The sequence below is a fragment of the Panthera onca genome, chromosome B1 (assembly GCF_046562875.1).
Source record: "Panthera onca isolate mPanOnc1 chromosome B1, mPanOnc1 haplotype 2, whole genome shotgun sequence".
Taxonomy (NCBI): domain Eukaryota; kingdom Metazoa; phylum Chordata; class Mammalia; order Carnivora; family Felidae; genus Panthera; species Panthera onca.
The window spans coordinates 75,165,963-75,183,969 of record NC_138342.1 but is presented as its reverse complement, the minus strand read 5'-3'; the positions used below and the strand labels follow the sequence as shown (position 1 = coordinate 75,183,969).

Sequence of the window (18,007 nt, the reverse complement as noted above, 5' to 3'; positions counted from 1 at the left end):
TGCAAAAGATCAATACATTGGAAACTGAATGTCCTTTGCCTAAGAGAAATCAGGAAATTTTAAATAGTAATTACTTCAGACCACTGATAATGGGCAAATATACCCCCAAACTCCATTTTGGAGAAAATGCAGATACTTTCTGTGATTTTTGAGACATAAATTTTCTACCCATCTTCTCCATGTTCTAAGAGCCATTCTTTAAAATGCAAACTTTAAGAAGATATTTCTCATCAGAAGGAGAAAAAAGGATTTATTGGAAATTGGGCAAATGAAATATCCCAGTGTCTTCCTCACAAATATTAGTATGAAAAACTTTAGCTATGTGAGCTGGTAAAGTGCCAGAAACACGATTTGCATCCAAATATTCTCTTATAAACTAGTGAGTTTAGTGTTGTACCTGACTCATAGCTAAAATTTTAGCTATAAGATCTCTTTTTCAGTCAGCCTATATGTTTACCTGTGTCTATATATGATGTGAAATGCGTGATTTTTTAAATTAACCTCTGGATGCTATTGCTAAAATTAATTTGTAAAAGCTCTATTTAAATAGCTTAAAATATGCACTATATAAATTATTTCTAAAAGTCAAAAATATAAAAACTAACCCAAATGTTTGTTTCAAATTCATGTGATCTGGGATTTTTTTGCAGTAAATAAAAGCCAAGTGAAGTTTGTTGGTTTAATAAAAATAGACATGTATTCAATGTTGTCAACAAATATAATTCAGATATACAATTTTTATTCTACCTAGGTCAAAGAAGTTCATGTTACCTCTGTTACAAAGCTCTTCGGTAAGAAAACAGAACAATGGCAGACTTTGCCTAATGTCTCACAAAGATTTTGTGAGTAGTCTAAGCATAACTGTTGGGAGCAAGTGATTTAGATGTAAGAGGAATAAGAGTTTTTAGGTGAACTTTTGAGCAACAATTATGTGTTTATGATATAGCTACTGAAATAGTTTCCCAAATCTCTTAGGTAACTTCTGCCTTTAGAGTTTTCTTGAGTTAAGCTGAATGATGTAAATTTATTGAATATCTAGATCATGTGCAAATAAGATAAAATACTGAACATTAATTGCTGAACATAGGTTTAATCTGAACTGGGTAAGAATGTCCAGAACTGACTCAAGTAATAGAAAACCAAGCAGAACAAGAATAACATGGTGCTGAATAAACTCATGAAAATGCGAATTCTTATGACTTTGTTTGCAACGTTGATTCTTTAAGGTTTTGTTTTTTTCTAGATTTAAGGAAACTTTTTTTTTTCTAGTAAGCTAAGTATGAATTACAGCAATTTGATAAGTATGTCTTTGTGAACACAGATGAAACAATTACTTTTTCTCCCTATCTGATCCCTTGAGAATGTGCATAGAATTAAACATGACCAAACAGGTTCAAGGAACCAAGTTTCACTTCATGGAGCAGATAACACTCCTTGGAAAAGCAGCCTGGTGTTTTGCTTACAGCGATCCCAGCAGTCCTACCAGATGACTAAGAAAGCTCACTTTCTGGATGGTGCAGAAGCCATAGGATATCTCTGGGACCTCAAGAAGAGAAAAATTAATCCAAATCTCTAGATACTGCAGGCAAAGTCTGATGGTGAGCCCTTCACTTGGCATCCTATCCTCAAGGCTTTTAAAAGTTCAGTCTAAAATTCCCTGTGAAAGTTCCAGCAAAGTAGACCTCAAAGGAACCTATACATATTCCACCACTATTCTTCCTGCACATAATCAGGTCAAGTTTAATGAAACTAAACTTAGTTTGCAAACAAATTAGTCCTACTGTGATTAATTTGGCCAAAATAAGGGTGATTATAGAGAAAATTATGTTTCAGTAGTACAACTTTGTGGATATTAGATTCTAGTCCAATTTATTGTCTTAGAAATGTTGTTTTCTACCTGTAAATTGGACCAAATCCTAAATTCTAACAATTTTCTCAAATATTTTGCTACAACTCTCTGAACTAATTTCCAATTTTATCCCACCCTTCTTCTTCTTTTCTTTTTTTAATGCTTGTTTATTTATTTTTGAGAGTGTGGGGCGCCTGGGTGGCTCAGTCGGTTGAGCGAACGACTTCAGCTCAGGTCACGATCTCACAGACCGTGAGTTCGAGCCCCGCGTCAGGCTCTGGGCTGATGGCTCAGAGTCTGGAGCCTGCTTCCGGTTCTGTGTCCCCCTCTCTGTCTGCCCCTCCCCTGTTCATGCTCTGTCTCTCTCTCTCTCTCTCAAAAATAAACGTAAAAAAAAAAAAATTAAAAAAAAATAGAGAGTGAAAGAGAGAGAGAAGGTGGGGAGGGGCAGAGAGAGAGGGAGACACAGAATCTGCAGCAGGCTTCAGGCTCTGAGATGTTGGCACAGAGCCTGATGCTGGGCTCAAACCCACAAACTGTGAGATCATGACCTGAGCCAAAGTTGGATGCTTAACAGACTGAGCCACCCAGACATCCCTCTCCCACCATTCTAACTTGAAATGACTGAGAGGAAACAAAGCAAAGCAAAACAAAACAAAAAACAAAAAACCTATCCTTTTCCCAAAGCTGTGCGAATTGAATGTGAACAACTTCATATAAACTTAAGAGAAATCATCACAACAGCACATATGGACAACCTTTTGTGCCTGCTGATATGTAGGCCACTCAGAAAGTTCACCTTAACACCTTAACACCTTTGAATATCAGAGATATTCAAACTTTGAAAGATGATTTGAACCTGACATATAGAAATCTCAATTGGCTGCCCCCTACCTCCTCCCCGTTCTCACAAACTGCATTATTATAGTTTGTGCTAATTGTTAAACTTTGCCTATCTTTTTCCATAGACATGCCTCTTATTAAATACCTGATTGCTAGCACAATATAAGACTAACTTTGGGAGCCCATCTGCAAGACCACTACCTAAAATGAGACATAGCAGTTAATTGAAGTGATCTATTTTCAGGAGTCAGACATGTGCTCAGTGAAATATTGGAGCAATGTATCAACTCAGGTTCTGGATTGTGAAACTTCTTGGGGAAGTTTCAAGGTGGAATTGAAGGGAAGCAGAATTTGCCAGCCCAAATATGCTTTTTGGCATAACTTGAACTGGTAATTTTTAAGAGATTGCAGACACAGGGAAACCTCTGAAAATCAAGTACAAGTTACCCTTTTGTAAAGGTTATTTATATTTATAAGGGAAATCTCCATTTGAAAGGGTATCTCTCTTTCTGTACCAGGAAAAGGGGATGACCAAATCTCTAGAAACCCTTATCAAAAGAGAAGACTTAGACTTATATCTGCGTAACACCCTTACCCTTGTTCACTGTGCTCTTCCCACTGGTAAACTTCCACAACTGGCCTCCCCAACCCCCAACATCTTTATTTGGTCTTTAGCTGGAGATGGCATTTAAGGTGATGACTTGGGCCATCTCAGGAGTCAACTTAATTTCCCTAGGTATCACCTGCGTATAATAGGAGGCCTATACGTTACTAACCTTTCGTTTCTCTTCTTTTAATCTCTCTTTTATTACAGAGGTTCTCAGCCAAGAAATTTGAAGGATAAAGAAAAATTACTCCCTCCATCCCCGTACCCTTCTAGGTATCCCCAGTTCCCAAAGCATAAGTCAAGTGCTTGAGAAACTTTTTGATGGAGCAAGATCATTATGAGGGCTAATGAACTTTATAGATATTATGCATTTGTGGTGCTAAATCAAGTACAAGTGGGAGAGTTGTCAGAGAATAGTGAATCTCACGGGAAACCAAAAGGAAAAAATAAATTAATTTAATTAATTAAATCTGATGGTCTAATGAAACAAAGGCTCAACTATGACAACACAGAAATGCCATCAGCAGGTATAGTGGAAAAAATAAAACACTGTCATATTTATGGTATGGCAAAATTTGTCATTACTGTTTCAAATTAGAATATATTGTTTTATGATTTCTGCATACTGAAAATGTAATGTTTCTAGAGTCAGTGCAACTTTTACCTTTAAAAGAAAATATATTAATATTAATTTATACCAAGTATAACAAAGTTCAGTAACAAATAGTTGCATAAGTATGATTTAATTATATTAAAATACACATAATCGGGGCGCCAGGGTGGCTCAGTTGGTTAAGCGTCTGACTTTGGCTCAGGTCATGATCTTGCAGTTCACAAGTTTGAGCCCCACGTCGGGCTCTGTGCTGACAGCTCAGAGCCCGGAGCCTACTTCAGATTCTGTGTCTCCCTCTCTCTTTGCCCCTCCCCCACTCAAATTTTTTCTCTCTCTCTCTAAAAAAAAAAAATTCAAAAATGCATATAATCATCTTAAACATTGTATTAGTGTACATTTGCATCTAATCCTAACATCTATAATAAATACAAATAGTGAATAACAGTAGATTATGTTTTGTACCTATGTCATGCAGTTGTGTGTGTGTTCAGGGACTATGTGTTTTGATGTATGTATTATATTGCTTCAAGAATACATTTGTATATTTAAATAGTAAATTTGCTTTTCCAGATTTTCTTGATTGTAGATCAAATTAAAGGAAAGCAGTGCTTTCCCTAGATATGAATTCATATAAATCTATAAAGATATATGTTGACCAAGTAACTGAGCAAAGTCTTAGAACTTAAATTAACACAAATTATGTTACCAAGTGAGCTACCACAGCCTGTAACTTAGTGAAGGTAAGTCCTGGTGCACTGAGCTGGCCAAGTGCTCCATCCCAGGGAATAGCGAGGGGGCTGGATAAATCAAAAGCTTAAGCTCCTCGCTGGTTTTGTGAACATGGTTGCTGAACAAACTCATCATAAGATAAGCCCAAAACTCAAACGATGAGGGTTTGGAAAAGACAAAGAGAAATTTATTTTAGGTGCCTGCAGCCGGGGTAAGTGGTAGGCTCAAGCCTTAATAATCAACCTTTGCACCTACAAGATGGACACCTGGAGTTTTATAAAGAGAATGGGTATGTACAAGAGAGTGGGCAGAGAGCACAGGATCATTGCTAAGGGATCAGTATGTGTTCAGTACATGATCACTGTCAGAGAAGGGGGTACGGGGGTGTGTAGTCTCCTAAGTATTCCATTGCTACCAGGCTTTTCTGGTCTGGTGGTTGGAATATTCCAGTCATTGTCAATGCCTCAAGAAAATGCAATAAGAAGTAACTGTTCGGGGTCTATAGTTGAGCAAGAGAGCTCGCTGACAATTACGATGAATAATTGCAATTGCATAATGGATCACCAATAGTCACTGAAATATGCCTTTAGTGTATATATTGTATTTTCTTCCAAAGAGTGGTAAAAATTCCTTCAGACAGGACTCCCTGTCATGAAACGCTTATTTAGCATACTGGAAAATCTTAGAAATTTTGTCATTAAATCTAGTTTTCCTATAGAGGTGGTGATATGAGACAGAACTTTAAATGGGTTGGAAGAAATTTTATTTTCAACAATGATCAAATTTCTCTTTTATCAATGCTATCATAGAATCAACATATTTTTCAGCAAATGTGATAATCATTATTACTAATTAAAGAAGGCAAAATATAAACCCAGAATACGCCTCTTTAGCATGAGAATTATCTTGAGCTGGGTATTTTTAAGAAACACAGATGCAGGAGAAGCTATAAAAATGGAAAACAAGTTATTGTTTTATAAACGAAATTTACATTTATAAGGGAATCTCCATTTGTAAAGGTGTCTCTCTGTACCAGGAAGAAGAGGACAACTCTCAATCTCTAGAAACTCTTATCAATAAAGAAGGCATAGTCTTAAATCTGCACAACAGTCTTACCCTTGTTTGCTATGCTTTTCCTTGTAACCTTCCATAACTGGTCTCCCCTACTGCCCCCCACACAACCCCACCATATCATCTTCTGTCTTGAGCTGGAGGTTGTATTTAAGATGGTGACTTGGACCATTTCAGGGAGTTACTTAGTTTCCTAAGTATCTCCACGTATACAGGAGGTATACATGTCACTAAATTTGTTTTTCTCCTCTTTATTTGTTTATTACAGGTAGGTCTACACTCAAGAACCTAGAAGCATAGAGGGAAAGTTATTTTTCCTCCCACATAATTTAAGATATATACAATTTATGTGTCTGTGTGTTCTTTTATTGTTTTATTCTGATGAATATTTTTACAATTACAAGAGCTTTTTTTAACACCTATCCTTGCTATTTTTCCCAAAAGGATTTCAGCTATAAATTATCTTAACTAAAGAATTATCAGTCAAGTAATACTGAGTCTATGTAGTCAGAACTGAGATAAAGACCTGGAGGCATTCCAGGAATGATCTGGCTCCTAGATAAAAATTTAGGATTTTTATTTTTATTTTTATTTTATTTTTTTCAATATATGAAGTTATTGTCAAATTGGTTTCCATACAACACCCAGTGCTCATCGCAAAAGGTGCCCTCCTCAATACCCATCACCCACCCTCCCCACCCTCCCACCCCCCATCAACCCTCAGTTTGTTCTCAGTTTTTAAGAGTCTCTTATGCTTTGGCTCTCTTCCACTCTAACCTCTTTTTTTTTTTTCCTTCCCCTCCCCCATGGGTTTCTGTTAAGTTTCTCAGGATCCACATAAGAGTGAAACCATATGGTATCTGTCTTTCTCTGTATGGCTTATTTCACTTAGCATCACACTCTCCAGTTCCATCCATGTTTCTACAAAGGGCCATATTTCATTCTTTCTCATTGCCACATAGTACTCCATTGTGTACATAAAAAATTTAGGATTTTTAAAGGAAGAATTCAATGCACTACTGTAAAGGAAATTGCATGTTGGCACTCATGTTTTAAAACTACTGGTTATCTACGCTGATTTGCATTTAATGCTCTGTTCTAAAAGGCACAAAGTAGCCATTTTGAAACATTTGTTAGAAGTAACAAAATGATATGGAATCACAATATGCACTTCTGTATTTGTGAATAAAATAAAACAATGTATACTGATTTGTAATAGGTCTTTAGGATTATAAAACTAACATGAGAGTCTTTTAGTTACTCTATTCATTTATTTTTTTCATCAAGTAACTATTGTATGCTTTCTGCATTAGTTTCCTTTAGTGGTACACCTCTGACAAATGGGATGTGCTGGTATACAATGAAGTCTAATTATACATTTAAAGTATGTAAAATCAACTCTGCCTAAGCTGTAAGAAGACTGGTAGAGAGAGAGAGAGAAGGAGGTGGACAGAGTGTATGCAAGAAAAGAATGAGGAAAAGCAATGCAATTTACATGGTATGGCTCATAGGACCTAGCTCTCTTCTCAGTGCTTCTGCCAAGTGGCTATGAAAGAAGGAGCCCAAGTGGGCTGTTCCCTCAGGGGGTCTGTGTTCCCCTCATGTGAGTCTCAATGCATGGAGTCTGATTCTTCGGTTTAATGGTACTGTATGCAATTTTTCATACCACATGGCCTATAAACAAAGCCAACTATTCTTACCTAGGGCTGCAGCAAAGACAAAGCATTTGTTCTTACTGACTGAGGGGCTTTGAGGGGTATTCAAGGAGCATAATCACAAAAAGATTTCTGACTAAATGTGATTTTTACCTCACCACCTTCAAGCCTCACATCTCGCCCTGGACCGGCCTAGATCACCCTGTTTAAAATTTCTGATCATAGTCTTGGCCCTCAACCCCTCATTCACAATTATCCTTTCCTTGTGCTATTTTTCCTTTTTAGACTGCACTTAGCACCTACTAACACACTACATACTTTACTTAACTTTATTATTTATTATAAGTATGCTGTCAAAAAAGGCAGGCTTTATAAGCAAACATTTGTGTGGTTTGATTAAAGGAGGTATTCCAAGCACCTAGAACAGAGCCTGGCTTCCAGGGGGCACTTTGTAATATTTGTTGAATAAATCCATGTATGGATTTTCAAATGTGATGCCCTTAAGCATAAGAGACTGTTAAAAACTGAGAACAAACTGAGGGTTGATGGGGGGTGGGAGGGAGGGCAGGGTGGGAGGGAGGGCAGGGTGGGTGATGGGTATTGAGGAGGGCACCTTTTGGGATGAGCACTGGGTGTTGTATGGAAACCAATTTGACAGTAAATTTCATATATTAAAAAAAAAAAAAAAAAACAAAAAACTTCACCACTGGTTCCTCCATTAAATATTAATAAGTCCCTACGGCAGATGATCATATTTCTTGTGTTTTAAACCAATGGTTTTGTCTGAAAGTGACCCTTAATGTAATATGAAAAACCATAGTTCAAAAAAACTTGGGATATATCAGCTTTTAAATCTGATTTTTTTAATTTATAAAAATAAACAGAAATACTTGATATAAGTAAATGTAAGTAAATGAAGTATGTAGGGTGAAGGCACTCATCTATAAATGCTGAGGCACACTGACATGATCAGAAGTACTGAATTTATGAAAAATAATAGCAATGATGGATCCAAAATAGATAGCTTTAACAAACAAGAGCTTATTAGCAGCTGGATGAGAATGTCTAATTGATAATTATGCAACTCTCACAATTAGGTTTAATCCATAGGCTGGTATAATACAGTAGCATCACACAAAATACTCTCTTCCTCTGTCTCAGAGCTAAGAAAACAGTTATGGTAAAAACTAATCATTGTTACTCCTTACATGATGAACTATTTTCGTATTTGTTAGAATTCCCTGTACACTATTAACTGTGTCAGGAGGGCCTCCAAAATAAAATCTAAGAAAAGAAGCATAGATTGAAAATATACAGACAACTGCACTGAGTTCTTCTTTCAAAATGTGTACTCATAATGCAACTAGTATTAATATTAGTTTCCTAGCATATACATAGGAAAGTTCAGTTATAAAGAAAATCCCACCATTTGGAAACTGTTAAAATATTTGAAAAATACACCGTGGCAAGATCATACTTTTCCAAACTGAGTTATGCTTCACTCATACCTGACACAGACAAAATATATGTAATGCCACGATTCAGTTTAAATGGCCAAATGAAAACCATTAAGGATATTAAGACTAACAGTGATTAATAATATTTGATGAAATACTTGATAACATCAAAACTCTTAAAGAAATCTGAACAAAAAATTGCAAGTTCAATACTAAGAAACACTTCTTATTAAATAGAAATATAAAACATATGCTAATTAAAGGAAGACTTCTTTGGAGACCCTGGGATTGTTCTGAGTTTAATTCAAGCTCTAATTGAAAAGAAAATTTACACTTAAAGTAAATCAGCCACATGTAAAAAGATAACCTGTAAAACATCAAAAGGAAGTTAAAAAGAAAAAAAACCTGGCTATAAAGATGCCTAATTAATTAAAGTACCTGAATTTTTGCCCCGTTAGAATATAAGATCCTCACTGCATTTTGGTTATTCATTCCCGATTATTTAATCCAAAAATGCTGTTTGCAGGAGTTCAAACTATAAAATATTTACAGACAGCGTATGTTTTATGCTGAAACATTTATGTATACAGTCAATGTAACCAGAAAAATCATCCCTACCTCTTAATGTAATCTTGTAATTGCCAACATTGCTACTTGACTACATCTATCCATCTTCTATCCTGTTGTAATAACACAAGTGACACCTAAGAAATTATTCTTTGATCTTTCAATAAACTAAGCCTGTGTAGACACAGGAAAGTGAAAGAGGTTAAATTGTCATTGATTATTTAAGACACATTCATCATTTATTTAACAATCTCCCTCATCATCTCAAGAACTATTGTGTTTATAGGCCCTTCCTGAGACACTCTGAATTTATTTTTAAATATTTTTTGTCACGTGCATTAGAAATCAAAGCACGTTGTACACTAACATTAGTTTCAAATCTCCTGATAAATCTGTTACAGGATGGAAGTAGTTTATTATATGAATTTTAGAACTTATTCGCTGTAGCGGATTTTCAGAAATTTCTTTTCATAGTTTTCATTATAATTAATGTCACTCAGGAATTATATTTCCTATCTTAAGTGCGATGTGTAGCAACAGCTATCTTCCCAAGAAAATTATATTAAAGGATACTTGTAGTCTCTTATATTCTGACATCGTATCACTGGAACATGATCCACAGTGATCGGGAAAGAATAATTTGTGGCTAATATTGACAGCTTTAGAAAGCAAGAAAGAGAGTATAAGAATCATTCATAATGTGTAAGATTTCTACAAGATTTTTCATATTTTTCTCTGAAAAATACTATTGCATATTATAAGTAGACATAGTATGTATATATGTGAATATGTGTATTTATGAAAAAATAAAATAATTTCAGACTATTCCCTGAGAAAAGTATTATAAGTCAAATGATAATTATTGTTATCATATATGAAAAGTGAAAAGTGTATAAATACATATTGAAAAGTATAGAAAATATATCCTATTCATGGAAAAAAAAAATACACTGTTGATGAGTCATATGTTCCCAACAGTCACACAATTCATCACATTTAAAATGCTTTACTTACATCTAATTTGCTTATTTAAAATACTTCCCTTCCCTGTTTTTCCATACAAAATGCCCCAAAGTTTACTATGACAGTCACATCCAGGTAGTGACATGAGGTTCTATATGCATATCTTTGGTGACTGATTTTCTGATTCTGATGATTATATCCTAGAATCTATCACCAGGAAAAGTAAAATATGAAACCTTTAGAACAGATTATTATTCTATGTTAATGACTACCTAAATCATACAAGACACTTAAACAAAGGAATCCTGAAAGGACTCACTACCAAGAAATTATTATTCTTAGCCTTTATTCAATACAGTAAAATACATTAAACTCTCACTGTTAGATATAAAAAGAAGCCAGAAACAATGAACATTTAGTAAGGATTAACTACATTCATGGCTCTATTTAGAATTTTTATTTACAGTTGAGAGAATGATGTAGCATTGATATAGCAAATCTCATAGAAACAAGAACGTTATCGGAATAGATAGGCAAATACAAGACAGCTTAGTTATTTCCCCACAGGTACCATTCATCTCTTAGCAACTATTTCTCTCTTGCAGTTACTAATTGTGCTATAGCTCTCTCACATTCTATATTTATATTCAATTCTTTCAAAATTTGAAACTAAGTCTCCCAAACATCATTTCCTTATTGAGTAAAGTGGAATATTTGAGTCCCAGTACACACGTGTTTTCCTCTTTCCTTGTTTAAGAATACGTTACTTATAATAACTAGACTTCCACAAAGTTCATGTGGTAGTGAACAAGTGACTTCAATTTTCTGGTGCTCAGTTAACTTAGAATTTTGTTATGTTGGAATACAATTTAATAGAAACTATTTATTTATTAGCCTTACTGGACAACTGGCTAGCAGATTTAAAAAGATAAAGGGTATTTGTAAGATACATACTGAGTTTATATCCTAGGTATTGATACATAAATAATACACATCAAAAAACTTTAAACAGGAAAAAAAAACCTCCTTCAAAAGAGATAAACATTAAAAATGCTTGTGGCTTAAATCCTCTTTGAACTTAGAAATCATTTCTACTTTAAAAAATTAAATATTCACATCACTTAAATAATATATAACATTGGTATTTAAGCAAGAAATGTAGTCACAATACTGATATCTAAAATATTTAGGGTTCTATAACAAACATATCTTAAAATGAATGTAACAGAAAAATTCAAAAGAAAAGCATAGCTTTTAATGTTTTTTTTAATTAAAAAATAACATATATAAATAGCGGAAAACAACCTGCAGTGCAATTCAAAACTTTAGTTTATTTCCTAATAGACACAAGTAGCTTTATGTTAAATATATCAATATAATTTGCAAGGCAACACAAAAGTACCATTCATATTTATGTTATTTCATATAATAGGACATGAGGATAAACTTAAATTTTATCATTAAAGACTTTCATCAAACAACTTAAAATTACTTCTGTTCTAATTTTACTTGTCAATAAAGTGCTAAAAATAATGTCATTTTTTTTAAATAGAAGAGAGAGCTCTTACATATGTTAGATACAGGAAAAAGAAGATAATTCTTTATATGTTCATCAAAAGGAAGTTTAAAGTCATGAACTTAGGCAAAGTGAAAACTTTATAGCTTCATTTAAGAAAAGATAGGAATGTAAATCTAAGTTATCCAAAATCATCCAGTGTTATTAGAAGCAATCTTGTATCAACACGTTTTATAATCCTATTTTGACAATTCAACAAGTACTTCACACTAAGAAAAAAATGCTAACATTCAGTTAAATTACTTTCTGTAGCTTGCACTGGAGCTAAAAAGCTAAAATAGTATTTTAGCTTACTATTTAGAAATAGTAAATTTCTCTACAAAGTTGTGTTTCTTTTCACATACCAGAATGTAAAAATGATGTGCCTGGCCCATGGTGATTGTGAACATAACTTTATTAAGCTGTTAACAAATAAATTAGTACTTTCTTAAAGATAAATTGTTCTTGCATTCTAGTATGTATCTTCCACATGTCTGCAAATTTACTAATTCAAAAGACTATATTAGAGATGTTAGTTTAAAAAAAAAATAAGAAGACATTGGTATGTTAGTCGGTGCCTGTAATTATCTTTTTCAGTTCCAGAAGGTATTTGGGGATTATTTAAGAGAAAAAGATGAATGGTGAGCCACTAAATCCTATTAAATCAATGCATGGACACAGCAGCTACAGAGGTAAATAAGCTGTGGAGGTCTGAATACCAATAAAGATAAAAATGGTTTTATATAGCTACTTACATCATAGCCTAGAAGTTCAGTCTGTGTGGATTTATCTACTCTTGAAGCAAAAGCCTTCTGTAAATGCTGGACTTTTTCCTGCAAAATGAAAAAAAAAAAAAAAAAAGAAAAGAAACACATTTTTGGTAAGTCATGTGCTTCTACAATAATATTCCCCACTTATTAAAATTTGATTAGTGTACAATTCATGATTATCTGCATGCATACTTTGCTCTGTTGGTGCTTTGCATACCAGCTTAAATATTCATAACTTTAATTCTCAGGTCATAAGTCCTCCACCTTTGGCATCTTTTAGTACAGGAACCACTGAGATAGACACTGAGTTGAAGACTAGAGAGCCAGGATTGCTTAAATCCAAGACCAAATGCATTGTATTATGTTTCTTATTGGCTGGATTTTTTTGTAAATTAAATTGATAGGATTTTATTGATCTAGTTTCAGAGCATTTCCATTTAAAATCCAAAACATACTACTACTCAGTGGATTCCATTTAGTTTCTTTTTAATTTCAAGGTTTTTTCCTTCTTAATTCTCTCTTTCTGAAATCAACACATTTGGGAATCTATATAAGATGTGACACTAAACTAATCCTGTTATAAATAAGTAAGGGAAGTAATACATGAAGGAAGTTTGGGATTTCATATCTCAAATGCAAATGCGCTTATTCTGGTCTACTAATTTGACTGAGCTTCTGGTTGGGGACTTCTTTTCTCATTTCTAGATGTGTCACTTAAAAAGGATCTTGAGCTTAGTTATGTAATGTGTTTACTGCATGCCTGAGACATAGGAAAGTGCTGTACTCATATGATCAAACCTCATCTTGGGATTTTTGCTATTATTATCACCCATTTTTAATGAGAACAATAAAATGTAGAAAGCGGAATACTTTTTTTTGAAGTTTATTTATTTTGAGAGAGACAAAGGGAGACAGAGAGAGAACAAGCAGTAGAGGGGCAGAGAGGGAAACAGAGAATCCCAATCAGGCTTTGTGCTGTCAGCCCAGAACTGGATGTGGGGCTCGATCTCACAGTTGTGAGATCATGACCTGAGCCAAAATCAAGAGTTGCACACTTAACCAACTGAGCCATCCAGGCACCCCGTAGAAAGCATAGTAACTTGACAAATTTTCCAAATAAGTTTATGTGATTCTACTAGGTTGTTTTTGCTTTAACTTGCTCTAAAGGATAATTTCTTTTGTTTTCTTTTCTTTGAATGCTCAATAAAAGTTGCATAATAGCTTAAGGATATAAACTGATTGAATTCATTTTTTTTTTTTTTTTTTTTTTTTTTTTTTTTTCCCAGAAGGGGATGGTGGTCATCACAAACTTCACTAAGAGGATTGTTTTCCTACCTTCCCCTCCTCTATCCTCCCCTTCCTTTCCATTTCCTTTCCCTGCCCAACCCCTCTCTCTTTCCCTTAATTCTGCCTCAGATTTGCAAGTAATCAGAGTTATATAACAAGTCACATACATAATTTACATAAACATTTTTATTTGAATTATTTCACTTCTAACTTCCCTATCACAAAACGTCTAGTGCTGCTTTTCAGACCAAAATGAAATGGAGATTAGGTAATTCAGAAAGATGTCTTGCAAGTGAGGTGAGATTTTAACTGTTTGAAAAGGATAACTGAAAATGTGGCCACATTTTTCCAAACTAAATTTAAAAGGAAAAGTAACAAGTTGTGTTTATTTAGACTTATATTGGGCTGAGGAAAAAGAGCAGGGAGAAGTTGTAATAAGCAGAGGAAGCAATAATGTTTGCTATCATTGAAGGGCTGTTCAGAAAATTTTATCTGTTTTTGAAATAGGCTGGAGTAATAAGTATTGGAAAAGCAAGTTTTGTTATAAATTTCCAGACATACAAACATTTGCACATGAATTAGAGACTATGCATTAATGCAAAAGGCAAGGAAGAATAGAGAGCAAATCCTTCCATTATGCTTTCCTCACAATTCTATTTTCAAGGCCTCCCATCCTGAAGAGAGGAGTGAGAAGTATTGGTAAACTCTGGTTCATTGGTCTGAGTTGTAACACTTAGAACATTCAATTCATGAATTTTCAAAAATATTCAACAATTTTCATAACCAATAGCCTAATCGAAGCAAAACAAACAATCTCTACATCAAGATAGTTATTTTCGGACATTAAAACAGACATTTCTAATGCAATTCACTGCCACTTCCTTTTGACGGCATTTTCACAACAAATATGTCATATTTGAATTATTTTTTTATCTATGCACTTGTACACTATATTCAAATGGGGAGAATAAATTATAAGTTTCTAACATACTTAGGTGTGCACACTTAAAGATTAAATATTTTGTTTAGTGTAATAGTAGGAAGAAAACATATGAAAGTTTATAATCAATTTCTATAATATAAAATTTCAAAATTAAATAAAGTCTCGACAGCTATGGGCAGATAATTCTCCATGGGGCTTTTGCATTTCTGCAAGACTGATGGATATTTATGAATTGATAAATTTAACATGAGATAAAAAGAGTATTACAATCAAATAGAAAATATACCACAAAAATGGCTATTACCAGGTGGTGAGGTTGCTGAATTTTATTTATATAAAAAAATAAATATGTATTAACATAAAATATATATATGTCAGTGGAATAGAAATAAAGCATCATCATGTATTTTTAATTTCACACTGATTTGATATAATAAAAGATTTTATTTAAATTATTGATTTTGGTATAGAGAAATAGACATTTCACCTTCATGATGCAAATGTATTTATACTCCTTCATTCAACTATAATTTTTAAAAATTTTTTTTAAACATTTATTTTTGAGACAGAGAGAGACAAAGCATGAACAGGGGAGGGTCAGAGAGAGAGGGAGACACAGAATCTGAAACAGGCTCCAGGCTCTGAGCTGTCAGCACACAGTCTGACACGGGGCTCGAGCTCACACACTGCAAGATCATGACCTGAGCTGAAGTCAGCCGCTTTACCGACTGAGCCACCCAGGTGCCCCCAACTATAATTTTTATTAAACGCATATTATGGGTATTGCTCATGGTACATGGAACATAAAGAAAAAAAGAACGTATAGCCCCATAATGTATGAACTTGTCAAATCACTAAGTTTTACACCTGAAACTAATGTAACATTGTGTCAACTAAACTCAAAAAAAAAAAAAAAATCACATCTCAACTTAAAGAAGTATAATTTTTTTAATGTTTATTTATTTTTGACAGAGAGAGAGAGTCAAAGCATGAGCAGGGGAGGGGCAGAGAGAGAGGGAGACACAGAATCCGAAGCAGACTCCAGGTTCTGAGCGGTCAGCACAGAGCCTGATGCAGGGCTTGAACTCACAAACCGTGAGATCATGACCCGAGCCAAAGTCAGCCGCTCAACCTACTGAGGCACCCAGGCGCCCCACAACTTAAAAAAGTATTAGAAAAAATGTATAGCTTATGGGATGCCTGGGTGGCTCAGTGGGTTAGGCGTCTGACTTTGGTTCAGGTCAAGGTCTCACAGTTCGTGAGTTTGAGCCCTGCATCATGCTCTGTGCTAACAGCTCAGAGCTTGGAGCCTGCTTTAGGTTCTGTGTCTCCCTCTCTCTCTGCCCCCACCCCTCCACTCACACTCTGTCTCTCAAAAATAAATAAACATTAAAAAAAAATGTATGGCATTTTCTGGGGCACCTGGGTGGCTCAGTTGACTAAGCGTCAGACTTCAGCTCAGGTCATGATCTTGCAGTTCATGGGTTTGAGCCCCAAGTCAGGTCCGTGCTGACAGCTCAGAGCCTGGGACCTGCTTGGGTTTCTGTGTCTCCCCCTTTCTCTGTCTCTGTCTCTTTTTCAAAAATATATAAACATTAAAAATTTTTAAAAAATGTATAGCCTCTTTCATAATGAAATTTCCACTGTGGAAGACAGAGATATCAAAAGCAATTAGTATTCAAAATATAAAATAAAAGAACTATAGAGATGTCTGGAGAGATCTGGAGGGGGTGGGGGTGCACACTTATGCACTGTGGAAGCAACATATAAGACAGTTAAATACTTGAAATGGAGAAGCTACTGACACCCCAGCTAAGCCAGAAAAATGAATAATTATTAGCCAACTTGGAGTAGAAGAGATGAGGGTCCTTTCTTAGGCAAAACATTTCCGAATATTTAGAAGTCAGAGAGACCGTGCCAAAGATGTACATAAACAGCTACTAGTTCGAGTTTGTCTAAGGGTAGACTATGAAAGGGACAACAGTGAGGTAGAAGACTAGAGTGGTAAAGGGAGTCTGCCAGAGAGTACAGAATTCATTTACACGTGTGATTTAATGTGGCTCTTCTTTGGCATTTTCCTATGTAAGTAAACACTGTAATTTCTTCTTCTAAACTCTCCCAGAGGGATAGAGAATTGAAACAACTCAACTCCTGGAAGATAAAGTTTCTAAATAAATCTATACAGTTGACAAAATATCAATTTGTCTTTATGTTTTCCATTCCAAGTAATAACAGTATCAATACTCCTTAACAAAACACACCCTTGTTTTTTTTTTCTTCATGCAAGATCAATAAAACATATGTGTGCTTAGATTCCAAATAATTTTATTTCATATTAAGAGTATTTTTTTAAACAGGAAATTGATACATAGTAAACTGAAATCAGTTGCTGAAGGTCACACGAGCTAGTAAGTGGAACAGCCAAAATGAAAACTTCCCCTACTTGTCTCCGAAACCTTGTCCTTTCTATAAAGATATTCCTATGCTGAAAAACCCTACAAGCAGTATTGCTGTTCACATATTGCGTATCACATACCAAATGTATAGTTGCTAAAGAGCTAGTATGGTAATAAAACTGTTTTTTATGTTCGCCCTGTGTATATGATCTTACAGACTCTACTGAGTCATTTTTCTTTGTTGTGATTTGAGATTGCTTAGGAATTAACAGTTTATTTCCTACAAAAGCTGTAATTCCATAGAAACCCCATACTATAAATATGCAAAACCAGAAATGCATTTTGAAGTATGAGTTAGGAATTATATGATATAGTTAATATAGTAAGTTATAACAAAATTGGAAACAAAATGTGCAAAAGCAAAACTGAAATAAAAACTAAATGTTGAAATGGCATGAAATCCTTTTGATAGCAATGATATTATCAATCAGTTCAAGCAGAATAATCTAGAAATAATTATGCTGAAGCTGTTAGAGTCATTTCTGGGGTGTGTGCTTTTGTGTATGTTTGTGTTTTAAATTATAAGCTTAATTGACTACACAGACTTTTATGAATTCAAAATAAAAGAAAATGAATTTAAAAAAAAAGAACATGAGGGCCTACATGCAGCTTTTGAATCTACACGAACATATACAATAAGGT

The 18,007-nt window shown here is 34.4% G+C and overlaps 1 protein-coding gene across 4 annotated transcripts in view; it reads right to left on the bottom strand.

Moving 5' to 3' along the window:
• Positions 1–18,007, bottom strand: part of CCSER1 (coiled-coil serine rich protein 1) — a 1,275,653-nt gene that overhangs the window by 607,089 nt on the left and 650,557 nt on the right. For all 4 annotated transcript variants that reach the window (XM_078445883.2, XM_078445885.2, XM_078445887.2 and 1 more), the window contains exon 9: positions 12,665–12,742. In XM_078445883.2, the coding sequence (XP_078302009.1) occupies positions 12,665–12,742 (78 nt within the window). The remainder of the gene's footprint in view (positions 1–12,664; positions 12,743–18,007) is intronic.